The sequence below is a fragment of the Callithrix jacchus genome, chromosome X (assembly GCF_049354715.1).
Source record: "Callithrix jacchus isolate 240 chromosome X, calJac240_pri, whole genome shotgun sequence".
NCBI lineage: Eukaryota > Metazoa > Chordata > Mammalia > Primates > Cebidae > Callithrix > Callithrix jacchus.
Window position 1 is genome coordinate 72,143,099 of NC_133524.1, and position 27,359 is coordinate 72,170,457.

The window sequence follows — 27,359 nt, forward strand, 5'->3', positions numbered from 1 at the left end:
TCAAACAGTAAACCTTGTTGCAATGACAGAGGACTATCTGTTTCTTAGGTTCTTGCCTTGGTGTACTAGCAGAATCGGATCACACCAGGGCTTGGAGAACGAGTTCAAGGTTTTGTTGAATGGAGGTGGATCTCAGCAGATGGGGGAAGTTAAAAGGGTATGGAGTGGGATGGTTTTCCCCTGGAGTTGGGACACTCAGTGGCCTGGGCTTTCCTCTGAGTGTCCCAGCCAAACTCCGAGTTGTTCTGCTGGTCAGAGCCTGTGGCTTGCTGGTGCCTGTTAGTGTGTTTCTCTTGACGTCCAGCCGCTCGTGTGTACCTCCACTGATGTGCTCATTTCTATGTCCAGCTGCCTGTGTATCCTTCTGCCAATCTGCTCCTCTCGATGTCCAACAGCTTGTGTGCGTGCCTGCTAGGATTTTGGGGTTCTTATAGGCACAGGATGAGGGGGTGTGGCAGGCCAGTGGAGGTCTTGGGAAATGGTGTGTTTCAGCAGGAAAACAAAAATGCCGGTCCTCATTTAGGTTCATAGGCACAGGTCTGGGGATAGAGCCCTAGCCAGAGACCAGGCCCTTATCTCCTTGTATCATTTAAAGGGACCACACTCTTCCCTTCCCAGCACTTCCCTTCTGTATCACTGTCTGTGCCCATTTCTGGAGAAGTCAGTTCTGATTAGTTGGAGGAGGCACCCTTAGGGAACAATTGGTCTCCCCTCTTCAGGACAGACAAGGAATGTCGAGGATATGGATGACGTTCAGACACTTTTTGTTATCTCAACAAGAATTTGGTGGCTTCTGGGGCTTGGAGAAGAGCTGCGGCTCCCCTTCTTTAGACTAAGGGTTTTCAAAGTTTATTGTTTTTTGTTCTCAAAGTTTTGGGGTTGTTACTCCAAAGCTCATGGGTAAAGCTTCAGTGTTTTTTCCAAGCAGAAATTGCATATTGAAACTGGGTGCCCTTTCAGTAAAGTGGGGATGTAAAGTGTGGGCTGTACGCCCTCAGATAACGGCACAATTTCAATCAATTGTTTTGTAAATGTTTTCTTCTCTTCCCTGCTGATGCAGAGGGCCAAAATGTTTTCTTCTTCAAAGCAGTGTCTGTGATTTAGCTTCCATTGACCTTGATAATGAACATAAAGGTCCCTGAGTGAGGCTGCACCTTTTGTACAACCTTGCTGCTCTTCTCCTATATATGGGGGTGGGGGGGGCTGACACTGGAAGGAAGGGGGAAACAAATGAGAACATGTCCTGTGGATTCTATATTTAATGTGTTCAGTGACACGCAGAGACATTTAAGTGAAATTTTTGAAACCACCTTTGCAAAATGATGACAGTAAGAGAAATCTGACTGATAGCTGAGTCCATCTTGCTTCTAACCTCCAAGCAGTCCTTGATCACTCCTGGGCATACGCCAAGTTAACTTTGGGAGAAATTTAGTTTATGATTTAACCTTAAAGCAAGGATGATAATAGCCTTTCCCAAAACTAAGCAGCCTTTGTAAAACTAATGAAAGGTCACAAGGTTAGAATTATGAAGAGCCTGAATTCTGCTATGATGTAGGGTATAGTTAAATAATAACCAGCCATTGTTCTGGAGGTCACAAGACTTGTAACTTCTCCAGTTACTCTGGTGGATAACGTCACTATTGTAGAACCTAAGATTGGTCTTTTGAGATATTTTTCAGACTTCCGCATTCTGACAACCAACTGACTCCACCCAGAGGCGGACTCCAGACTCATGACGCAACTGATCCTGTGCGCCCCCCTCAACCAGAGGCAGTCTCAGCACATAACCATAGTTTTCCACACCTCTGTGATTGCATCACAGATCAGTCAGCAGCATGCATTCCCTAGTCCCCTGTCTACCAGCTGTCTTTGGAAACCCCTAACCTCTGAGCCTTTGGGGAGACTGGTTTGAGTAATAACTCTGTCTTCTGCATGGCTGACCTTGTGTTAATAAAGGTTCTTTCTCTACTGCAATAGCATGGTCTCAGTGGATTGGTTTTGTCTGTGCAGTGGGCAGGAAGAACCCATTGCTTTTAAGGAAATGCCTTATTTTAGCTGCCTATTCAATCCCATTGTTCGGATTTCTGGGTCTTCCTGTTTTCAAGGCTGGTTTGTAAATCCTGAGCTATTGAGGAGTTGCATGTTTTCTCAAAAGAGCAGGTGGGCCCTCTGGTCCCCATCATGACCCCCTCTCCCACTGACTCTTAATCCACCTGGGGGTTTTTACTCTTGGCTGCTGGCCCAGGTGAGGGGTCTGTGCCCATGGAAACCAGTGAGTTTCTAGTCCTTTGGGGCTCAGGGTTTCACCTCCCTTCTCTCCTGGAGGCTGGACCCCACCCCAGTCAGCCTTTGGATGAGGGAGAAGGCACAGGCATGGTGGCATTGGCAACAAATCTCTTTCAAATCAAATTTTAGTTAGGCTCTTCTAAGTCCTCTTCTTGACTATATCTAGACCTTGTCTAGTCCCTTGTCCACCAGCTGTCCTTGAAAACCCCTAACCTCTGAGCCTTTGGGGAGACTGATTTGAGTAATAACTAGACCTTGGCCTCATCCTTGCCAGACCTGCACAGCCCCAATTTGCAGTAACCGGGCAAAGTCAGTTTAAGAGAATTCCCTCATTCTTAATATCTGATTACTCTAGTCTGCTCTCAGAAAGAATCATGTTTGGTCAATCTAGCAAGAATCCTCCCTATCCTTGATGTCTCTTATCAATTGTACCCCCTGGTTGCACCCACCACTACTCTTCTTCTTTAATAAGCATTCTCAGCCCCTCAGAATTCAGTATTCAGCTCCTCATCAATATTCAGAATTGGGCCCAGTTTCATACTGATGTTTTTCTCTCTTCCAATAGTTTCATTTTTCTCTCCTTCTTTCCTTCCTTCCTTCCTTCCCTTCCCTCCTTTCTCTCTTTTCTTCTTCTTTCTCTTTCTCTTCTTTTTAAAAGTTTTACTCTGTCACCAAGGCTGGCATTCAGTGGCCTGATCTCAGCTCAGTGCAGCCTCCACCTCCCGGGTTCAAGCAACTATTCTGCCTCAGCCACCCAAGTAGCTGGGATTGCAAGCATGCACCACCACACCTAGCTAATTGTTGTAGTTTTAGTAGAGATGGGGTTTTGCCAAGTTGGCTGGGCTGGTTTCAACCTCTGGTCCTCAAATGATCTGTCCACCTTGGCCTCCCAAAATGCTGGGATTACAGGTGTGAGCCACCATGCCCATCATCTCTTGCAATAGTTTCTGAATAAAATCTTTTTTTACTGGTGTTATTCAAAAAACCACCAGGATGGCTAAATAGTAGAAAGGATAACTTTGTTAGCAATATTGGTCTGGGAAGAGAAAGTCTCTCTGGGAAGCAAGCTAGGAAGAGAAAGTCTCCAGCATAGAGAGAGACCAAAGACACTCTCTCTTCAAACCAGGGAAGGACAGATTGGGTCTTATGCCTCACAGGGCTAGTAACTCACATATTCAGTTGGTTTAGGGGGAAAGCTATACATATTTAAGAGGGGAGCCAAGCACATGCAGGTTGACTAAACATGTATGTAACATGCATCCCATGTTCACTTTGTGGTGAGGTTTTAGCAGTAAAATGAAGTAGAATTTGGCTTTTTATATCAAAATTTAAATTATAGGACACAAGACAGTTTGTGCACATTCTCTATAAACTGCCTAAAACTGATGTAAGATCTTGCCCACCCCCATCAGACTTTGGATGAGGGAGAAAAGCCAGATATGGTGACATCCAGTTCTTTATTTCTCAGAGCTGGTAATTGAGGTCCAGGGAACACAGGGTACTTGACTCTGTTCCAGGAACTAGAAAGCTGGAAACTCCTGTATTAGTCCGTTGTTAGTAATTTAAAACAGTGCTTATTGCAGGGCTTATATTCTGGAATAGAATGTACATTTTAAAAGATTTTTAAGTTATTGGGATACAGATGGTATTTGGTTACATGAGTAAGTTCTTTAGTGGTGATTTGTGAGATTTTGGTGCACCCATCACATGAGCAGTATGCACTGCACCATATTTGTAGTCTTTTATTCCTTGCCCCTCTCCCACTCTTCCCCCAAAGACCCCAAAGTTCATTGCATCATTCTTATGCCTTTGCATCTTTATAGCTTAGCTCCCACATATCAGTGAGAACATATGATGTTTGGTTTCCCAGAATACAATTTTTGATGAACCTTTAAGAGGCGATATCAAACTCAATGTAATTCTGAGCTTCCTCCTTGCATGCTATTTACTTTGTTTCACAGTTGGACAAAATGAGTTCTAGGTAACAAAGGTCATTTGCACAAAGTTCTATGGCAATCAATGGCAGAACTCAAAGTAAGGTTTTCTTTTTTTTTTTTTTGGGTGGGGGAGGAAGGCAGGAAGGAAGGGAATAAGGACGGTAGGGAGGAAAGAAGGGATGAAGGAAGGAAGGAAGGGAGGAAGCGGGGGGGGGAGGGAGGGAGGGGGGGAGGGAGGGAGGGAGGGAGGGAAAGGAAGAAAGGAAATCAAGCAATGAAAGAGACATTGCCAACCTGGATATAGAGGTTTACAAGTTGATTTCTTTTTTTTTGAGAGAAGGAAAGAAAAATAAAATAAGTAAAGGAGAGGAAGAAAGAGGAAGAGAAAGAGGGAGAGTAAATGGAAATATTGCTTTATTTTGAAAAAAATTGGGTATTAATAATGGCCAATCAATGTTTCATTTAAACTAATGGGTAGGTGTGATGTGGTATTGACAAGAATGTATATTTTGTGTATTTGAAGTGGAGAGCTCTATAAATATTTATTAAGTTTACTTGTTCTGGATCTGAGTTCGAGTCCTTGATATCCTTATTAATTATCTGTCTCATTGAATCTAAGTCTCCTATCTGGGTGTTAGGATCGTTAGCTCTTGTTGTTGCATTGATCCTTTTACCACTATATCTTTGTTGCTTTAAAATCTATTTTATCCGATACGAGAATTGCAACTCCTGCTTTTTATTTATTTATTATTTATTTTTGCTCTCCATTTGGTTGGTAAATCTTTCTCCATCCCTTTGTTTTGAGTCTTTGTGTATCCTTGCAGGTGAAACAGGTCTGGATGTAACATGCCGTTGGGTTTTGGCTGTGTCTTTTGATTGGGAATTCAGTCAATTTAAATTTAGGGTTACTGCCATTTGATGTTGACTGGCTGTTTTATCCATTTGTTGGTGTAAATTCTTCTTTATGTTGGTGCTCTTTACTTTTTGGTATATTTTTAGAAAGGCTAATACTGGTTGTTTCTTTCTGTGTGTAATGCTTCTTTCAGAAGCTCTTGTAAAGCAGGCCTGGTGGTAATAAAATCTCTGAGTTCTTGCTTGTTCATAAAAGATTTTATTTTTCCTTCAGTTGTGAAGCTTAGTTTGGCTGGATAAGAAATTCTGGGCTGAAGGTTCTGTTCTTTGAGGATGTTGAATATTGGCCCCCACTCTCTTCTGGCCTGTAGAGTTTTTGCCGAGAGATCTGCTGTAAGTCTGATAAGCTTGCCTTTGTGGGTAATCTGACCTTTCTCTCTGGCTGCCCTTAGTATCCTCTCCTTCGTTTCAATCCTGGTGAATCTAACGATTATGTTGGGGCTGCTCTTCTTGAGGAATATCTTTGTGGTGTTCTCTGTATTACCTGGGGTTGAATGTTGACCTGCTTTGCTAGTTTAGGAAAATTTTCCTGAATAATATCCTGAAGGGTATTTTCCAGCTTGGATTCATTCTCTCCGTCGCATTCAGGTACACCTATCAAACGTAAATTTGGTCTTTTCACATAGTCCCACATTTCTTGGAGACTTCGCTCATTTCTTTTTATCCTTTTTTCTCTAATCTTTTCTTCACGTTTTATTTCATTAAGTTGGACTTTGACCTCTGATATCCCTTCTTCTGCTTGAACAATTCGAGTGTTTAAACCTGTGCATACTTCTCGGAGTTCCTGTATTGTATTCTTCAGTTCCATTAATTCACTCATACTCCTCTCTAAGTTGTCTATTCTCAATAGGATTTCATCAAACCTTTTTTCAAAGTTCCTAGTTTCTTTACGTTGGGCTACAACGTGTTCTTTTAACTCACCGAAGTTCGTTATTATCCATTCCTTGAAGAGTGATTCTGTCATCAGGAGGCGCTCGTTCTCCATCAAGCCTTGTTCCATTGTTGATGTGGAATTGTGATCATCTTTAGAGGGAGAGGCGTTCTGACTTTGAGTATTCTCAGCTTTTTTACGCTGGTTTCTTCCCGTCATTGTAAATTTATCCTCCTGTCGTCTTTGAAATTACCAACTTTCAGATTAGGTCTCTTGAGTGGACGTCCAGGTTGTTAGTTCCCAGGGCCAGAGCAGCGGCGTTAAAACTGATGGTGCTTTTCTGCCCAGGATTCTCCTGTCGGGCTTCCTTCTTGTGTCCGTAGTAGGCGACTCTGCCTTCCCGGGGCTCCAAACCTCGGTCAGAAGGGGAACTGGTCCCATTTACTCTGCGACGAGTGCTGCCGCGTGGAGGTGCCGGCGGAACCGCTGCGCCGACCACGAGAGTCGCGCTGGCAACTCGTGTGTTTCCACCACTGGGGGATCTTCTGCTCCGTGAGCGACCAGACTTTGTCTGAAAGTGTGGCGTCCTCTAGTTCTCCGCGCCTTCCCTGAGAGCTGCAATCCCGGGATGTTAGCGATCGGCCATCTTGGATCGTTCCCAAAGTAAGGTTTTCTTAATAATAGGTATCCTTTATAAGTAAAATGACTGGATATACCAGTTTATAAATATTGTCTCATTCTAGTTATTAAAATTAAAAGTCCTTCTCAAAATTAGCATGGTACATATAATAAAATATGTTTCCCCCTGTTTATGTGTCATTAATTTTTCTTCATGCATTAGGTTGGTGCAAAAGTAATTGCAGTTTTCACCATTGAGTGTAGTGACAAAACCATAATTACTTCTGTACCAACCTACATTGTTTCATATAGTCTTTACAATAACCCTACAATGTGACCATTTCTCTCATTTTACAGAATAGGAAAATAAGTTTGAAAGGTTTTAGTTACCTGCCTGAAGGAATATAGATGGTAAATGGTGAAGCCAGGCTTCTCATTTAGGTTTTGTGGTGCTAGAGCTGGCCACTCAATTGCCATATTATTCTTTAGTGTCTCCAAACCAAACTCTCCCCAGAGAGACCTGTACTATGCCTAAAACAGTTTGTTTGGCCTCTACTTGTGCCCCGATGGACATGCTATTTGCCTGGGATTGGCAGACAGTAGAGAGAACGAAGAGCCTACGGTGGGAGGAGGGCAGAAGGCTTACAATCCCCAGGCCTGGTGATGAAAATACGTTTCAGATACAGCTGATGACAAAAGCAGTAGCCAGTTTCATGAGGAGGTTGTTGAGGGTGCAACTGTAACCCCGGAGCAGGTAGGGCATGGAACAAGAACCCAGTGCTGTTATTGCTGTCTCTGGTGGGCCCCACCTCTGCTCCAGCAAAACCTATCATGTGGATACCATTAGCCAGAGCCCAGATCAGCCCCTGACCCACCACATGGAAAGTGCTTCTGGGTTATTCCATACCTCAGGCCTAAGGGTAGGGCCTCAGCGACTCTCTTCAAACTGTTCCCCCAAATCCTGCCTACCCTCCACAAGGAAGGGAGGGTATAGAAAACATTTTTGGATTCCTGTGTTCAAGCACTATCTAGGATGTAGGTATAGGCTTAAAACCTTGTAGTCCTTCTCAGCTCTCTCTTCTTCCCTCTGCAGACAGACTCTTATCTCTTTTGATATTTTAAATCTTTCTGTAGTAGAAAACTACGGTGCATTACTTTAGGCTCTGGTGACAGATTGGTGACTTTGGGTGATATCCTTTAACCTTCCTGGGCCTCAGTTTCTCCACATGTAAAAAAGGAGGTTTGTCTAGATGAGCACTGTGTTGTTATTCCAAACTCTTGCATATGCAATTCAGTCTTATCTCTGCTACCATTCAGTAGGTCCCCAGACCAGGATCCTTCCTACCCTCCCTAAAAAATTCAGACACTAGCCTTAGCAGCAGCTTCTAGTCCTGCCTCCATACGCTGGTGGTTATAATGACCACAGTCATAGTTTTTAACATTTCACTAGCACTTATGTGGGCTCCCCAGTAACTAAAGCTCCTGCATTTATTGACCCTGTCATTCAAAGATCTCTACTCTCAGGAATTGGAGGAAGGCTCACAACACATTCATTTTGTAAGGGTCTCTGGATATTTGTAAATGAAGAAATGCCAAAATACAGTCTAAAAATTGTAGTACTTTTGAAATAATTACCTTTATTTTATTTTAATTTTTTAAAATTTATTTATTTTTGAGATGGAGTGTTGCTCTTTAGCCCAGACTGGAGTGCAGTGGTGCAATCTCAGCTCACTGCAACCTCCACTTCCCGGGTCCCAGTTCAAGCAATTCTCCTGCTTCAGCCTTCTGAGTAGCTGGGATTACAGGTACACACCACCATGTCCAGCTAATTTTTGTATTTTTAGTAGAGATGGGGTTTCACCATGTTGGCCAGGCTGGTCTTGAACTCCTGATCTCAGGATCCACCCACTTCAGCCTCCCAAAGTGCTGGGATTACAGGCATGAGCCACCATGCCCGGCCAATACTTAGCTTTAACAACTAAATATTGTAACACATATCATGCAAATACAATGCAATAGATAGCATTCACAAAATAATTACAGGATAGATAAGTCTACATTAGAGACATTTTCTGAATGAGAACTCCAGCCAGATGGTCCCTCTAACCCCCTTCTCCTGCTCTTTTCATTTCCCACAATGGACCCTGACAATCGACAATAATAGTTGATCCAATCCAGTGCCTCTCAAACCTGGCAGTGCCCACACATTATCCACATGGTGCAGATGCAGCTAGTTAGGCATGGTTCACGGATTGGCATTTGGGATCACCAAACAAGCTCCCTTTACATGTGTGTCAGCCTTCTGCTTGGGCTGGCTAGATCTTTGGATAGCACTACGCCATAGCCACTACAGCCCTTAGCACTAGGCTAAAATCCTAACAGGTTCTTAGTGTTGGTTTCAAAGCTGAATACCAGGATGGAAATGTGTTTGCAACTCTTCCTTCACTCCTGCTCTCTCCCCACCCTCTTCAGGGTCTTCACAGAGCCTCTACAAGAAGACACTCCAAGCCTTTAAGACCCTGACATTATCTTCCTTCTACCTCTACCCAAATTATATGATTTTTCAAACCCCTCTTGTTCTGAAGGACCCTGACCTTCTTCAGCCAGACCCAATTAAAAGGAGAGAGGGAGTAGATTGGGTTTCTTTTTTCCGATTTTCTTTTGACCCACACTGCCTGCCTCCCTCTCTCCCTCCCTCCCTCCCTCCCTCCCTTCTTTCCTTCCTTCCTTCCTTCCTTCCTTCCTTCCTTCCTTCCTTCCTTCCTTCCTTCCTTTGTTCCTTCCTTTCTTTTTGACGGAGTTTTGTTCTGTCACCAGGCTGGAGTGTAGTGGTCTGATCTTGGCTCACTTCAGCCTCCGCTTCCCAGGTTCAAGCAATTCTCCTGCCTCAGCCTCCTGAGCAGCTGGTACTACAGGCACATGCCACCACGCACAACTAATTTTTTTTGTATTTTTAGTAGAGACAGGGTTTCACCATGTTGGCCAGAATGGTCTCAATCTATTGACCTTGTGATCTGCCCGCCTCAGCCTCCCAAAGTGCTGGGATCGCAGGCCTACACCACTGTGCCTGGCAACCCACACTGCTTTCTTTGCTGTCTTGTGGGCACATACATAGGTATTCAAGTAAAACAAGCCCAGACTTCAAAGTTAAAAACTTCAGGGAATTTCTCCATTCCTGGTACAGTGGGGAGTCTGGAGCAAGCTGTTTGCCTTCTTTGCACCTTCGTTACAGAGCAGACATCAAGGAATGAAAGATTAACCCTTGAACTTGCTAGAAGATGGCATATTTACCTGATCCCTTGTGTTCCAAGCTCATGGTGAACACAGGGCTCCTGAAATATAGTAACAAAGGGTGTGAGGGAATGCTATTATAATGCAGTTGAGAATAAGGGAAAGAACATTAGATGAAGGATCAGAAGACCCAAAGTTAGACCTACTTCTGGTACTAACTTGCTTCGTGTCCTTGGAGAACACATTCAAGCTCTTCAGCCTCAATTTCTTCGTTTGCAAAATAGGGTGCATATAGCATAATAGCTAAGAGCAAAGACCTTATTGTCAAATGGACCTGGATTGCCCAGTGCAGTGGGTCCTCACAGCACTGCATGGGCTCCAGCATACCCCAAAACCTGAGATGCAGCAGTAGCCAACTCTACCACTTACTAGCTGTGTGACTCAGTCTACTTACCAAGTCTTTCTTGGTATATTTATTTACATTAGTTTAAATAGAACACTAATATTATTGACTTTATGCAGTTGTTGTGAGAATTAAATGAAATAACATAGCTAATATATGTAAAGAATTTGACATGGTCTCTGTCACATAGGAAGTGCTAAGTGTTAACTATTGTTACTACTATTAGTACTACTACTTCTATTTCTACTATGAAGAAAAGGAAGACATGTGGGAGGACATTTGCTGCCCTATTTATCTTATACAGTTCCTGTAAAGATATAATGAGATAAGTGCTGGAAAAGGGTTTTGGGAGATAAAAGAACTCTACAAAGGTGAGGTGAGATTGACATTAAATTACCAAGGTGTTGGGACTTTCCCCCTCAATGCCAGGTCGCTCTTGAGTCTATTGGACTCTGGCTTGATCAGGGCTGGCACGAGTGGCTATTGCCTTCCCTTCCCACCCACCCATCTTGCCTCCTGGCATATTGAATTAGAGGAAGGGGTTAGAAACTTTGACCTCCAACCTTCTGCAAATTCTACCACTCCCACCCCTATTACAGAGGCACCCGTCAGATAAGTAGCCAGTGCCCAAACCAGACCCAGAGTTCACTTTGCATTTTCCCTACTGAGGGCCTGGCTCCTAGTTACCCGTGATGAAGCTTCCTGCTGCTGCATTTCAGGTTTGGGGGTGTGCTGGAGCCCATGAAATGCTGTGAGGACTCACTGCTCTGAGCAATCATTAACTTCTGCACACAAAGACACACTGTTGCATAATGGGCATTCCACACATTTGGGCTAGCTAAAGGAGGGGTGTATGTGTGGGGGACATGTGACCCCTTCATTAGCAGCCTGGAGGGAGTGGCTGTCCTCATCTGCCTGCCCCAGGACTATATTTAATTCCTACATGTCAGGTCTCTTACATTAGTTCACTGAATCCTCACAAAACAATCATTTAGTTAGTACTTTAATAAGGTCCATTTTTTTTGGATGAGGAAACTGAGGACTAGAGACATGAAATAAGTTGCTCAAGGTCGAGTAAAAAGTAAGGACCTAGAGCAGTGGTTCACGTGTGTAGTCCCAGCACCTTGGGAGGCCAAGATGGGCAGATGGCTTGAGCCCAGGAGTTCAAGACCAGCCTGGGCAACATGGCAGAAACTCCATCTCTACAAAAAATACAAAAAATTAGCAGAGTGTAGTGGTGCACCTGTAGACCCAGCTACTCAGGAGGCTGAGGTCAGAGGATCGCTTGAGCTTGGGAGGTTGAGGCTGCAGTGAGCCATAATCATGCCACTGTACTCCAGCCCAGGTGACAGAGCAAAACTCTGTCTCAAACAAGCAAGCAAACAAACAAGATACAAATAGCAAGTACATACACCTTGTTCTTAAATCTATGTCTGTCTGACTCAGAGCCTGCACACTTATCATTATACAAACATTATAGAAAGATTAATCCAGCCCATCTCTGATGATTTAGTAGCTAGGAAAAAAAAATAAAGAAGGAAAATTCATCTATCTTAGAACCTTCCTTTAGTGACAGAGGTCCCAGACTTGTTTCAGGAAGGCAAAGCTGAGGCTTAAGGAAATTTCCCAGCTGGAAGCAGGTTGTTAACCACCCAACCAAAGTAATATCCTCTGGCCTGAAGGGACTTTTGATTTCCTTCTTCTGCTGTTTCCTCATTTTCCCCATCTCTCTCAGAAAACACTTAAGAAAAAGGGGCAGTATCCCTGGAAAAGGCATTTTAGATTGAAAAATAAGCTCTGTCCATATTTTTGCAGTCCCTCTGACCTCTTTTTCCCTACCTCCCTTCCTTCAGACAAGGAATTCAAGGGTGCTAGGGATTATCAGCATATTCCTGCTTAGAGGCAGGAACATGGCCTAAGTGGTCTCTTAAGATTTTCTCCAGACTTACATGCTTCATGAAGTCATAGCAGCAGGCCCGTGACTGTGGAGACAACATTAGTGCTTAGCACAGCTCTGAGGATTAAAGCCATATTGATCCTGGCAGCCAGCCTTCCCCGGATTGATTAACTTGTCATCTGCCCCAGACAGAACATCCGAGGTTTCCTTCCTAATGTTAAACTATAGTGTAGGGAGTTGCTTCTGGTAACAGAGTGATCACCCGTCCCATTTGGGTGCCTGCTGAAAGCTCAAAAGCTACCTCTAGCTCAAAAGTGGCCTTAAAGTTATAAGCAGGGTCCTATTCAGTTTCAGTCTCAAAAGTAGGAAGAGGCTCACCATTTTGGTACTTGTTTGCTGTTTTGCCTCTACAAAGGCACTGATACTTCCTGAAAGCTGAGCTTAAGAAAATTGTTTGTCTGATTCCTGCTGCTTCTTCTCTGGTGGTTGGGCAGATCAATGGAGCAGCCACATGTTTCCAAGGAGGGTACAGGGATTTGCTAATCTAATAAGAAGCAGCTGGTGAGCTCTAGACATCATTGCCCTATTCTAATTTCACACTCACTCCTTCTGGTCCATGTGTTCAGGGTTCCTTTTCCTAACCCCACAGGGGCCTGGTAACCATAAGTGCTCCACCCACCATTTAAAGGTTGCAAGGCCGAGATGCTAAAATGATAGAGAGCCAGACAGGAAAGTAGATAGGGCGAGGTGATGGAGGAGACCTGAGGCCTCCTACCTATTCTGCTGTAAACTAAGCCTGTAGGCCTCATGTCTTCATCTGTAAACAATAGAAAGATCATTGATCGGCCTTTGCTGAATGCCTCTCCATGCCTAGTAATATGGGGCAGGAAGCCTGGGAGGGGGACTGTAGAGACCTTAAGGTAGATCTCGGCTGGGAGGCAATGCCCTGGAGCTCAGGAGGGCCAAGTCCATACAGCCATTGCCTAATGTAGTACTAGAAAAGCACCCCTGGAGGCAGGTGAGTTTGGCTGGGAGTTAAGTTGGGATTTACTTAATGTCTAAAGAGAGACAGAGGTCAAAGTAAATGGTTCAGTGGGCAGAGGGAGAAAATCAGGTCTGCGGGAGAAGGATCTCAGGGACTTTCCCATGGAGTCCCAGGGGAGAGAGACTCAGAAGGATGACGGCAATAGAAGAAGATATGACGAGAACAGTTTGATCCGGGGCCTGTCAGGTGTCAAGGTGCAGTAGAAGGGGCACAGGATTAGGACTCCAAAGGAGGGGCACAGGATTTTAGCCTGGCTTAGCAATTGACTTACTATATATCCTTGGGTAGTTTATGTCCTCTCTGAACTTCAGTGTTCTCATCTGTGATATTGATTAATTGATTGAGACAGGGTCTCGCTTTGTCACCCAGGTTGGAGTGTGGTGGTACAGTCTCAGCTCACTGCAGCCTTGATTTCCTGCTCAAGTGATCCTCTGACCTTAGTCTCCCAAGTAAGGGGGACTACAGGTCCATGCCACTATGCCTGGCTAATATTCACTTTATTTTGTTTTTTCGTAGAGAGGAGTTTTGCCATGTTGCCCAGGCTGGTCTTGAACTCCTGAGCTCAAGCCGTCTGCCTGTGTCAGCCTCCCAAAGGATTACAGGCATGAGCAACTGCGCCCAGCCTCATCTGTGATTTTTGTTTTGTTTTTTCAAAGCTGTATTGAGGAGTAATTTACATACAGTAAACCACATATATTTCAAGTGTATAATTTGATGCATTTTTACATGTACATACACAGGAAACCATGGATGATGAAGAAAAGGGAACACTTATACACTGTTGGTAGAAATGTAAATTAGTTCAGCCACTGTGGAAAGCAATTTGCAGATTTCTCAAAGAATGTAAGACAGAACTATCATTCAATCTACCAATCCCACCAATCCCGCTACTGAGTATATATTCAAAGGAAAATAAATCATTACACAAAAATGATACCTGCACTCGTATATTTATTGCAGCAATATTCACAATAGCAAAGTCATGGAATCAACCTAGGTGTCCATCAGTAGATGATTGGTTAAAGAAAATGTGGCATATATATACCACAGAATACTACTCAGGCATGAAAAAGAATGAAATCATGTCTGTTGCAGCAACACGGATGGAACTGATGGAACTGGAAGCTATTATCTCAAGTGAAATAAGTTGGAACAGAAAGTCAAATACCAAATGACAGGATTTCATTCTTTTTGATGGCCAAATGGTATTCCATTGTGTATATATACCACATTTTCTTTATCCATTTATCTGTTGATGGACACTTAGGTTGATCCCATTTCTTGGCTGTTGTGAATACTACTGCAATAAATGTGGTAGTATAGATAATTCTTTGACATACTGATTTTCTTTCCTTTGAGTAAATATCTAGCAGTGGGATTGCTGGGTCATATGGTAGTTCTGTTTTTAGTTTTTTGAAAAACCTCCACACTGTTTTCCAGAATGGCTATCCTAATTTACATTCCTACCAACAGTATAATTTTGTAGTAAGTCTTGAAATGAGGTAACATAAGAATTCTAAATTTATTTCTTATCAAACTTATTTTCTCAATTCTATGTTCTTCTCCTTTACACTTAAATTTGAGAATCAACTTGCCAAATTCTACCGAAACAACCTTGCTGGGATTTTAACTAGGGTGGCATTGTATCTACAGAACAATTGGAGAGAATTGACATTTGACCCATGAACAAGATATATCCCTCCATTTATTTAAGTCTTCTTTAATTTTTCTTGGCAACGTTTTATAATTTTTAATATAGAGGTCTGATATATTTTTAATCAAATTTATCCATGAGTATTATAAATTTTTGATGACATTGCAAATGGTATTTTTATTTCAATGTTTACCCATTGCTAGTATAAATAAATACAATTTGTTTTTGTATATTGACTGTATACTATGAGATCTTGCTTAGCTTATTTATTAGTTCTAGTAGATTTTTTTTTGTAGAGTCCTTTCATTTTTCTAGGTAGATGATAATGTTGTCTGTAAATAAAGACAGTTTTACTTCTTCATTTCCAATCTGTGTGTCTTTTATTTCTTCTTACTATCTTGTTTGTTTTTAACTTTTATTTTAGGTTTGGGGTTACATGTGAAGATATATTACATAGGGTAAACACGTATCACGGGGGTTTGTTGTACATATTGTTTCATCACCCAGGTATTAAGCCCAGTACCCAGTAGTTATCTTTTCTGCTATTCTCCCTCTTCCCACTCCCCCACATCTTCTTACTGTCTTATTGCACTAGCTAGAACCTCCAATGGAATGTTAAATAGAAGTAATGAGAGCAGACATCCTTGTCATATCCCGATGGTTTATTTGTTTGTTTGTGACAGGGTCTCACTCTGTTGCCCAGGCTAGAGTGCAGTGGTGCGATCACAGTCACTGCAGCCTACACCTCCCCAGGTTCAGGTGATCCTCCTGACTCAGCTGCTTGAGTAACTGGGACTCCAGGTATGCGCCACCGTGCCTAGATAATTTTTTGGTTTTTTTTGTAGAGAGCGGGTCTCACTATGTTGCCCAGGCTGGTCTTGAACTCCTGGACTCAAGTGGTCCACCTGCCTCAGCCTCCGAAAGTTCTGGGATGAGAGGTGTGAGCCATTGCACCTGGCAACCTATTCCTAACTGTAGTGTGGAAGCATTCCGTCTTTCACAATGATAATGTTAGCTATAGGTATTTAATAGTTGCCCTCTATCAGGTTGTGAAAGTTCCCTTGTATTTCAAGCTTGCTAAGAGATTTTTTAAATTTTTGAAAGGATATTTAATTGAGATGATTATGTATACATTTTTAATTTTATGTCTGGTATAATTGCATACTGCATTCATCAATTTTTGAATGTTGAACTAACCTTACATTTCCAGGAGAAATCACACTTGATCATGATTTTTTGTCTTTTTTTTTTTTTTTTTTTTTTTTGAGATGTAGTCTCACTTTGTTGCCCAGGCTGGAATGCAGTGGCACCATCTCTGCTCACCGTAACCTCTGCCTCCTGGGTTCAAGCAATTCTCCTGCCTCAGCCTCCCTATGCCTGGCTAATTTTTTGTATTCTTTTTAGTAGAGATGGGTTTTCACCATGTCGGCCAGGCTGGTCTTGAACTCCTGACCTCAAGCGATCCACCCATCTCGGCCTCCCAAAGTGCTGGGATTACAGGCATGAGCCACTGTGCCCAGCCTATCCTTTTTATTTTTTTTATTTTTTTATTTTTTTTTTTTTTAGAGACGGAGTTTCGCTCTTGTTACCCAGACTGGAGCGCAATGGCACGATCTCGGCTCACCACAACCTCCGCCTCCTGGGTTCAGGCAATTCTCCTGCCTCAGCCTCCTGAGTAGCTAGGATTACAGGCACGCGCCACCGTGCCCAGCTAATTTTTTGTATTTTTATTAGAGACGGGGTTTCACCATGTTGACCAGGATGGTCTCGATCTCTTGACCTCGTGATCCACCCGCCTCGGCCTCCCAAAGTGCTGGGATTACAGGCTTGAGCCACCGCGCCCGGCCAACCTATCCTTTTTATATATTGCAGAATTCAATTTGCTAAAATGTTAAGAGTTTGAAACTGTGTTCATGATGGACCTTCATCTGTTGTTTTCTTTTCTTGTGATGTTTTTTATCTGGTTTTGGTGTCAGGGTAATACTGGCCTTGTAGGGCTGGGCACGGTGGCTCACGCCTGTAATCCCAGCACTTTTGGAGGCTCAGGTGGGAGGAATTCACAAATGAAGCCATCTTGGTCAGCCACTCTATGATTCATAAGTGCCCTTTCATTTTTAACATCTTGCGGTTCTAACAAGAACACTGTCATCAATGTTTTTATTTTAGATATGATTGTCTCTCCTCTGTCTCCTTATTTCTTTTCTGTCTTTGCTTTTGGCCTATTTTCCATACTGTCTATTAGGTGAATGTCTGACAATCTGAGTCTGTAGGTGCTGGGCCAGCCTTCTCTGAAAAAGATGAGAAAACTGTTTCAAGTCATAGTTTCTCCCAGCACTGGTGGGTTTTAGTAAAAAAGCCACCTCTAATCTGCCTTACCTACTAAAGTAGATAACTGACCATCGTCCACAACCAGTGGGTGTCAAATCAGTGACCACAGGCCATTAAGTAGAGCCCAGTTACCCTTGAAGGACTGGGACAGGAGTTAAAATGTCTCATTTTCAGACCTGGCATGAGTACTCTTAAGTGTAGGTCTCTCTTTTTCACTCTCTCTCAGATTGACTCCCTGTAAAAGTAGTAACTAAACCGCTAAATCTTCTAACTCCAAAAGTGAAAGTAAATAAACAATAGCTGCAGAGGGAAGGAGGCCAAATAACCTAATATGGAGGTAATGAGACAACTTATATGTTCAGTGATTATTTGGCTTTAAAACCTTTGAAACTTGGGCTGGGCATGGTGGCTCAATCTCAGAGCTTTGGGAGGCTAAGGAAGGATGGCTTCACACCAGGAGTTTGAGACCAGCCTAGGCAACATAATAAGATACCATCTCTTCAAAAACTAAAAAAAAAAAAAAATTGCCGGGTGTGGTGGTGCATGCCGGTAGTACCAGCTACTCTGGAGACTGAGGTGGGAGGATCGCTTAATCATGGGAGCTTGAGGCTACAGTGAGCCTTGATCATGCCATTGACTCCAGCCTGGGTGACAGAGCAAGATCCTGTCTCTAAAAAGAAAACAAAGTTTTGAAATTCAAAAGTAGGTAGCCCAGGAAAATCGGCATGTCTTGAGACAAAATGTGGAAAGATAAAAATTAGATTTGTTTAGATATGGAATGCTTGGAAAATAATGTTTTCTAGTATTGCTGTGCCACCCCAGAAAAAACACCATCGCATTTTAATGAAAAAAAAAAAAAAAATATATATATATATATATATACTGGGAGGACCCAATATCAGGACAAATATGAAAGTACTTTTGGACTTTTAAAATTAAGTTTGCTAGAAATATGAAATAGAGTTCCAGACACAATGGATGGATGGTGAGTAGCTACCAAAGCAAATGGGCTTAGAGTGCCTGAGTGCTGGAAGAAAGAGCTTTTCAACACACTGTTTGTCAGAAAATGGAAAAAGGTTTGGAAGAAGTTTCCCTAAGCAAGAATGTTTCATCTATTCACTGGACAGATGGCTATGTAGCACTTAACTCTGGGCTCTGGCCAAGGCTAGGGAAATAATTAATAAATGACGCTCAGCTGGAGGTCACTCTTCTGGTCAGCCACAAAGATAATGGAGGTCAAGGCTCCTGTTATCTCAGTCCTCAAAGAAGACCAGAGTGTTGCATTTCTCCCCTCCGGAGCTCCCCAGCTGACCCTAAAGTGCCTTCTCCTACATCCTCCTTTTAAATGTTTCACCACTTCTTTCAGTCATCTGACTAATGTGTTCTCACTACCTGGCTGGATGTACCAGCATAAGTCATCACAGTCCTGAGCTGCCAGCTACCTATCCCATACTGTCCCCATGCCATACTAATACCAACTATCCCATTTATCCAAACTAGATGTAGACACATCACAGTGTTCTGGAAACTTTGAAGAGGTGTGGGGATGGGGCAGGAGTGGAATATTTCTGGCAACACAGACACTAATTCATGGTGCCATTCTCTCCACTTACCATGGAGTATAGCAGTTGGATAGCTTAGCCTTAGAAACTGGCCTCTTAATCCTATTTGCTATTCTTTCACTGTACTGTGCATCTTGTCAGGAAGTAGGGGCTCTTGAACAAAGCCATCTCTGCTCCTGTGTCACCCTCCTTACCTCTCTTTCTATCTACCCTTGACGTTGCTTTGGCCATTATTTAGCTTTGCACCATCATTTTCTCATTTGAGCTTTTGTTAGTTCCCCACAATAACAGAAATTTATGAAAGCCTGTAATGTATTTGGAGAGTTTGGCTCCTGGAGTACCCTTACTCTCTTTCAACCCAGAGGGAGAGCTCAGAGAACTTCGCTTTCAGCAGCCAAGGAGTGAGGAATCTGGTCTCACACTTGAATTATTTTCTGAGCAGTCTCCTATACTTCAAAGACATTAACCTAAGTGCCTGGGTAAGGATCCAAGGCACTAATTGGGTATTTGAGTGAAAAAACTTTGTAGATGAGGAAACTTGAGGGCCAACAAATCCAGGATGGTGCTGGAAACACCAGAGTTCTGGCCTTGTACTGCCCAGGCCCAACAGAAATCTAGTTAGATATGGGTACTTAGAGGAGGAAAGTAGTGTTGCCTGCTGAATACAGACATATGTTCACTTAGATACAGGCCTTTTGGGGCCAACTCTCACTCCATGATACCATAGGAGTGGGGTAGGCCTTGTTACTCCTGAGAGGGGAAGGTTAAGGTTGAAAATAACCCTGGGAACCACTGATGAAAAGTGTGAAAGGTATAATAACTATACCATCGAATTATATGAATTATAATAGTTCATCCTCAAAATCCAGGGATCTGTTGAACAGAAAATTTTTTAGTCAGGAATTACATACTTGCTCAGCACTTATGTACTATGGGTTGAAAATAATGTTCTCTGCCTGATAGAACGTTATAGGGTTCCACCTCTGATTTTTCCAAGTCTGTTTAGAAAGATGACTCTGTACATTGCCTGTTGAAATCTACCCAACTCTCCCACATCTCAGTTGCTTCACTGAAATCTCTTTGTCTTCCCCATATAAGAGCAGGGGTAATTATGGGGAACAATAGAAACTCCTAACTTTGAGTCCAAAAATTGTTAGAATTCTAGAAAACCTCTACCTACTCTTTGTATTTTCCAAAATGGGAAACTGAGTATAACAAAGGTAAAGGATAACCAATAACACCCATCTATTATCAATATGGTTATAATTATCATCATATTGCTATTATAATTATTAGTTCTTCCTTTTTAATATAGTCATTGCTTGATTATTTTTCTTATGAATTTTTTTTGAAAACCTATCCCGCTAACACTCCCTAAGTCACTTCTCTTATATAATTCTTTTATTTTTTATTTTTTTGAGACAGAGTCTCGCTCTGTCCCCCAGGCTGGAGTGCAGTGGTGTGGTCTCGGCTCACTGCAACCTCTGCCTCCTGGGTTCAAGCAATTTTCCTGACTCAGCCTCCCAAGTAGGTGGGATTACAGGCATGTGTCACCACACCCAGCTATATATATTTTTTAGTACTTTTAGTAGAGATGGGGCTTCACCATATTGGTTAGGCTGGTCTTGAACTCCTGACCTTGTGATATGCCTACCTCGGCCTCCCAAAGTGCTGGGATCACAGGCGTGAACCACCGCACCCAGCCACTTCTCTTATATAATTCTTCAGTCACAGTCTAGCTATTAGATTACCTTTCTCTCCCTTTACAGAATTTTTTTTTCACTTGGATTTTCTGACTTCTCTGAAACTCTTTAAATAGAATAAAATTTTATTCTGGTCTTGAACCATGAGATTCATAAATTTTATTGCCCTGCTTTAAAAAAAATGTGTTCCCTACTATACTGTGAGCTCCTTGAAGTCAAGTACTACATGTCATTCATTTAACATCTTCAATGCCTATGGGATAGACATGTGTCTGGGCCAGAGAGAATGTTAAATAACTGTTGAACAAATTAATATAATATACGGATTACATCGTTTTTAAAAATATACATTTAGCATTAAAAACTACATCAAGGCACTTTTCTCTATACTTCCATGAAGTACAACTAAAAATGCTGGACATTATATCTAAAACAAAAATAACAAGATTAAAAAGTGGAGAGAAAAAAGCAGATGGGCTAAGAAACTTGGAACCTAAGAAAAAACAACAGAAAAACCTGAGTTTTCTCTTTGCTTCACCTATCTTAGACGTGGAGCTGAAGAAGCCAGCAACCAAGAAATGCCAATGGAAGCAAGCAAACAAACAAACAAAAAAGCTTGATTTGTCTAGCCAAAAGACGGGAAAAGGGGCAGCCTAGCAAAACAAAAACCCTTTAAACAATAACCCCTCTACTCCAGCCAAACACCATGAGGAAAAAATGTGCCCCACTTGACCTTTGCCAACAAAGGCCTACTGGGAGAACCAAGACTTCTACACTCACTCAGCTGTAACAAGGTGTTCTAACCTGCTCCCCTCCCATGCTGAGGTGGTGTCAGAGGAAACTTAGTAGGGGGCCAGGAATTTCTTTCCATCAGCATAACAAGACCTACCCTTCCCCCATCATGTCAGTAGAGACCACAGAGGGAGCCTGGACTTTTACCCTTGCCAGACTATAACCTCCAACCATCTCTCCCACTCCTGGCAAGGTGCCAAGGTGGTGTCAGGGAAAGCCAAGTAGGAAACTGGGACTTTTACCGTCACTCACTGAGATAAGACCACATGGGAAACAGTAACAAGGAACCCCTACTCCTCCCATCTAGGGAGGTATCAAAAGAAGCCTAGTAGGGATCTTGAATACCCACCCCTGCTGAGCAGTAACAAAGTACTCTTCCTTCCCAGAGTGTCAATAGAAGCTAAGCAGGGAACCTGGACTTTCACCCTCATCTAGTAGTAATAAAGTGGTCCCTCAAAGGCACAGTATCAGAAAAGGCCTGCTAAAACACAAGATTTAAATAAGATTCAGAGTCTCATATCTAGAATGTCCAGAATACAAAAGAAAATCATGAATCACACCAAGGACCAGGGAAATCTGGACTTCAACAAGAAAAGATCATCAATTGACACCAACATGAAGATGACACAGAAATTAGAATTATTTGGCAAGGATTTTGAAGCAGCCATCAAAAAAAATGCTTTAACAGACCATTAAAATCATACTTGGAACAAATGGAAAAAAGTACTAAGTTTCAGCAGATAAATAGACAATATAACGATTAAATAAACAGAAATTTGGAGCTGAAAAATGTAATAACCAAAATAAAATAAGCCCACTGGATGGGCCCCACAGCAGACTAGAGAAGACAGAAGAAGGAATCAGTAAACTTGAAGGCAGAACAATAATAATTATCCAAGCCAAATAACAGAGAGAAAATAGATTGAAAAAAACAATGAAAAGAATCTCCGAGGCCTGTGAGGCTATAACAAAATATTTAACATTTCTGTTACCAGAGGAGTCCCAGAAGAGATAGAAAGCAGGGCTGAAAAGGTATGTGAAGAAATCATTGCTGAAAACTTCCCAAATCTGGTAAAAACATAAATCTGTAGATTTAAGAATCTGAGCAAATCCCAAAGAGAATGAACTCAAAGAACTCTATACCAAGACACATCATAGTCAACTGACTCTTGTATGGTGGATACCAGTCTATTGTCAGATTTTGTGTGTGGCAAAATTTTTTCATCTGTTGCTTGCCTTTTCATTTTCATAACTGTTTTTTGGAAAGCAGATGTTTTAAATTTTGATCAAGTCTAATATATCAAATCTTTTCTTTTATGGATCATGCTTTTTGTGAATATCTTCAAAATCCCCTAACCAAAAGCCAGGAAGATTTTTCTCCCATATGTTTTTCTAGAAGTTGTATAGTTTTAAGTTTTACATTAAGTCTATGATCCATTTTGCATTAATTTTTTTTTAAATTTTTTATTGCATTTTAGGTTTTGGGGTACATGTGCAGAACATGCAAGACAGTTGCATAGGTACACACATGGCAGTGTGTTTTGCTTCCTTTCTCCCCTTCACCCACATTTGGCATTTCTCCCCAGGCTATCCCTCCCCAGCTCCCCCCCCCCCGCTGGCCCTCCCCTTTTCCCCCCAATAGACCCCAGTATTTAGTACTCCCCTCCCTGTGTCCATGTGTTCTCATTTTTCATCACCTGCCTATGAGTGAGAATATGCGGTGTTTCACTTTCTGTTCTTGTGTCAGTTTGCTGAGAACGATGTTCTCCAGATTCATCCATGTCCCTACAAACGACACGAACTCATCATTTCTGATTGCTGCATAATATTCCATGGTGTATATGTGCCACATTTTCTCAATCCAGTCTATCATCAACGGGCATTTGGGTTGATTCCAGGTCTTTGCTATTGTAAACAGTACTGCAATGAACATTCGTGTGCATGTGTCCTTATAGCAGAACGATTTATAGTCCTTTGGATACATACCCAGTAATGGGATTGCTGGGTCAAATGGAATTTCTATTTCTAAGACCTTGAGGAATCGCCACACTGTCTTCCACAACAGTTGAACTAATTTACACTCCCACCAACAATGTAAAAGTGTTCCTTTTTCTCCACATCCTCTCCAGCATCTGTTGTCTCCAGATTTTTTAATGATCACCATTCTAACTGGCGTGAGATGGTATCTCAATGTGGTTTTGATTTGCATCTCTCTGATGACCAGTGATGATGAGCATTTTTTCATATGATTGTTGGCCTCATATATGTCTTCTTTCGTAAAGTGTCTGTTCATATCCTTTGCCCAATTTTGAATGGGCTTGTTTGTTTTTTTCCTGTAAATCTGTTTGATTTCTTTGTAAATTCTGGATATCAGCCCTTTGTCAGATGGGTAAACTGCAAAAATTGTTTCCCATTCTGTTGGTTGCCGATTCACTCTAGGGACTGTTTCTTTTGCCGTGCAGAAGCTGTGGAGTTTCATTAGGTCCCATTTGTCTATTTTGGCTTTTGTTGCCAATGCTTTTGGTGTTTTGTTCATGAAGTCCTTGCCTACTTCTATGTCCAGGATGGTTTTGCCTAGATTTCCTTCTAGGGTTTTTATTGTGCCAGGTCTTATGTTTAAGTCTTTAATCCATCTGGAGTTAATTTTAGTGTGAGGTGTCAGGAAGGGGTCCGGTTTCTGCTTTCTGCACATGGCTAGCCCGTTTTTCCAACACCATTTATTAAACAGGGAACATTTTGCATTAATTTTTAAACATAGTGTGAGTATTGATATTTACAAAGTTCTTTATGCATATAATTATATCTGATCATCATTTTATGAAATGTTTGAGCCAGGCACAAGCAGATATTTTAATCTCCATTTCACAGACGAGGAAACTGAGGATTAGAGAAGTGCTGTGTGACTTCTCAAGATCTCACAGTTGATAGGAGGTGAAATGCCAAGGTAAGAGGTAAAATTGTGATAAAAAGTTGAGGTCTTCTGCTGTCCCAGGCTAGTACTTTTGAAGCCAGGCAGAGAGGGCTCAGGGTAGGGTGCCACCAAAGTAAAGATTCCCAATGGGGAGCTGAGCAATCTACTTGGCACTGAGGTAAGAAACACAGCCAGTGGAATAGCCCCAGACTGCACTCCTTCTGCCCACTTGGGGCTTCACAATTGGAGAGAGCCAGAAGCTGGCCCAGTGCCTAGCTCAGGTGTCACTCAATGAATGCTCTTTGATGATGATGATGAAGAGTTGGAAGTGTTCAAATGACAGCGCTGAAAGTAATTTCAGAGTTATAAATTAAAGCTAAGAGGAAAAGTTAAGGGAACTAAGATTGTTTAGCTGAGAAAAGAGAGGCTCAAGATGAAACTTGATAACAGCCTTCAGACAAAAAAAAAAAGCTTGTTTTCCTTCTGAGGGCTGAGCAAAAGGAAAGAGACTGGAAGAATCTAAGTAAAAGGGCAAGTTTCTTCCTCCTTAGTGAGGATTGTTATAGACACTTAAGAGCCTTTAAAAATGGCCTTTAAAAAAAAGGCCGGGCATGGTGGCTCATGCCTGTAATCTCAGCACTTTGGGAGGCCGAGGCGGGCAGATCACCTGAGGTCGGGAGTTTGAGACCAGCCTGGCCAACATGGTAAAACCCCATCTCTACTAAAAATACAAAAAATTAGCTGGGTGTGGTGGCAGGTGCCCATAATCCCACTTACTTGGGAGGCTGAGGCAAGAGAATCACTCAAACTCAGGAGGCGGAGGTTGCAGTGAGACGAGATTGCGCCACTGCACTCCAGCCTAGGTGACAGTGCAAGACTCTGTCTCAAACAAACAAACAAACAACAACAGGATAATATCTTCTTGAGTTTGAAGTCAGGAATTTGCCAAACATGGGCTCTGATGATGGATTTCAGCATGAGGGTTACATGACTCTCTTGCACAGTGTCCTTAGAAATCTTTAGGTGGCCCATGAACCTGCCTTGTATCCTAGTTTCAGGAGGCTTTTGTCTGTGGCCTTCTCTGCTCCTTAGTCTTATCATCTTCACAGCATTGTTCTAATGCTGGAGACAAGCCTGATCTTAGCTCCTGAAAGCTTAACCCCAATGTTTTTTGCCCCTGAAGCCAAGTGGCCTAGAACCTAAGGCTATAGATCTGGCCTAGTATCCCTGTAAAGGCCTGAAATATTGAGTGGTCCAAATCTTATCCCAGTAATAGAATCCACTGTTTTTTATCTAGCCTCTTCTGCAAAACTTGATCACCAGGGACTAGCAAGCTGGCAATGCAGACCAATGCAATGCCCCCTATGAAAGGCCAGAGAAGAAGAGCTGAGATATCAGCAGTAGCACCAGGCACTACACTAAGCTAAAGTGTCTTTGTGCTTCTTTTCTCTGCAGCATGGGTAGGAGCACTTGCGATGGGTATGATCTTCTTCTGTTCTCCTATTGTGAGTATATTCACTGACCGTTTGGGCTGCCGAATCACAGCAACCGCAGGGGCAGCCATTGCTTTCATCGGCCTCCATACCAGCTCCTTTACCAGGTAAGGCTAGGAGTTAGTGGTCATTTCCCCAAGGCTGGGGGTTGGTTTTTTTCTGGGCATTAGCTAGGGTTACTTTTCTCACTGCAGAATCTCCTGTGGCCATGGCCATTTAGGGCCCTCAAAGATCCTGCACCCTGGATTCAGAATTCAGTGGGACTCATCTAGGTGGGCTCCCCAGGACACATTGGTAGGGAATATCCCAGAAAGGACCCAAGAGTTCCAAACTGGTAGGAGTAGTCTGAGCCTGACAGTTCATAGAGCTGGGCCCAAGTCCAGTTTTGGCCACTGAATGGCAATAGAACAATTGATGAGTACCATTGCTCTCAATGCAGCTCAATTTCTATATCTGTAACATGAGGGAATTTGACCATATGGTCTTTTAAGGTCTCTTTCATCTCTGCTATTCGATTCCCCTTCAGTGTACTACACATCTCACGACCTCGCTTTCTATCCCAAGATTGAGCTTCTCAAGTGAGCCCATGTGAATACCTAGCATTCCAGGATTCCCAAAGGAATCTAATGCTGAAAAAGAGGTCAACTGAGCCCAAGGATGTTTAGTATTTCTGACTCTTCTTCAGATAGCTCAGGCTGCTGACATATGGATGATTTGGGACAGATAACAATTCACGTCTTAGGCATCAAAGGAATGTTTAGCAATATCCCTCAATGAGATACAAACCCAGAATCCAGCTCCCCAGCTAGGGCTAGGCTAAACTGAAACCCTAGTCCCACTGGTTCCACTGGCAGAACTTGGCAGTGTCAGGCGAGGAGCAGGCTCTAGGTTCATCTTCTGGTTTCTTTTCTGCCGTCCTGCAGAAGCATGTGTGCAGGGTAAGGGAGAATAAAGACCCTATATCACAGCCTGAGGAATAGGAATTCCTAAAGAACTCTGTTGACTTTCTGCCAAAGATACTTTGGAAGTTACGGTACCTCCTACTTCCCATCTGCTTGAGCTGATGTAGGGGAATGCAAGCCTGGAAACATGGAAATGAGAAATGGCCACAGTGACATGTCTGGGATGAGGTCAGAGCTAACTTGTCAGAGACTAGCTTTTTGAGCTTAGCTACCCGGAAAAGAGCCATGGCTCTCTAGGCCTAAGGTTCCACTCACAGTAGAGAACGATAATTGTGTTTTGCCTTAACTGGGCCCTGTGAGGTAAGCCAGCCTTCTTTATAACTTGAGCATTTCCAGCTGCCTAGCCCACCCTCCAGCAGAGCTTGGATTTGGCGTGCAGTAATTTCTTGGCTTCATCCCATCCAACTGCGACAGAGGAGGGAAAATCCATGTCCTGCCTGGAACCTGTTCAGCACTCCCAGGGCAGCATCTCCAAACCTTTTCAGAAGTCCTCTGGTGGGCAGCCTCATTTGCCCCCAGCGAGCTGAGGCCTGGCTCCTTGTGGGGAGGAGCTAGGCTTCAGAAGCAACTTCAGTCTCAGCACTACACAGCAAAGGTCTGTTTTTTAAGACCAAGCAGAGCAAAGTGTAAACAAATTAGCAACACATGGATCCCATTTCCCTTCCAATCCACATGGGCTCAATTACAGGAGGGAAGGAGCTCAGATGTGGTGTTTTCTTCTGACACACTTCTGTAGGCACGTTGGAGTGGGCGT

At 42.7% G+C, this 27,359-nt stretch overlaps 1 protein-coding gene across 1 annotated transcript in view; it reads left to right on the forward strand.

The window, feature by feature from the left end:
- The window catches only part of SLC16A2 (solute carrier family 16 member 2), a 120,117-nt gene that overhangs the window by 81,189 nt on the left and 11,569 nt on the right, over positions 1 to 27,359 (forward strand). The window contains exon 2 of the mRNA XM_017968552.5: positions 25,606 to 25,750. Coding sequence (XP_017824041.1) covers positions 25,606 to 25,750 — 145 coding nt within the window. The remainder of the gene's footprint in view (positions 1 to 25,605; positions 25,751 to 27,359) is intronic.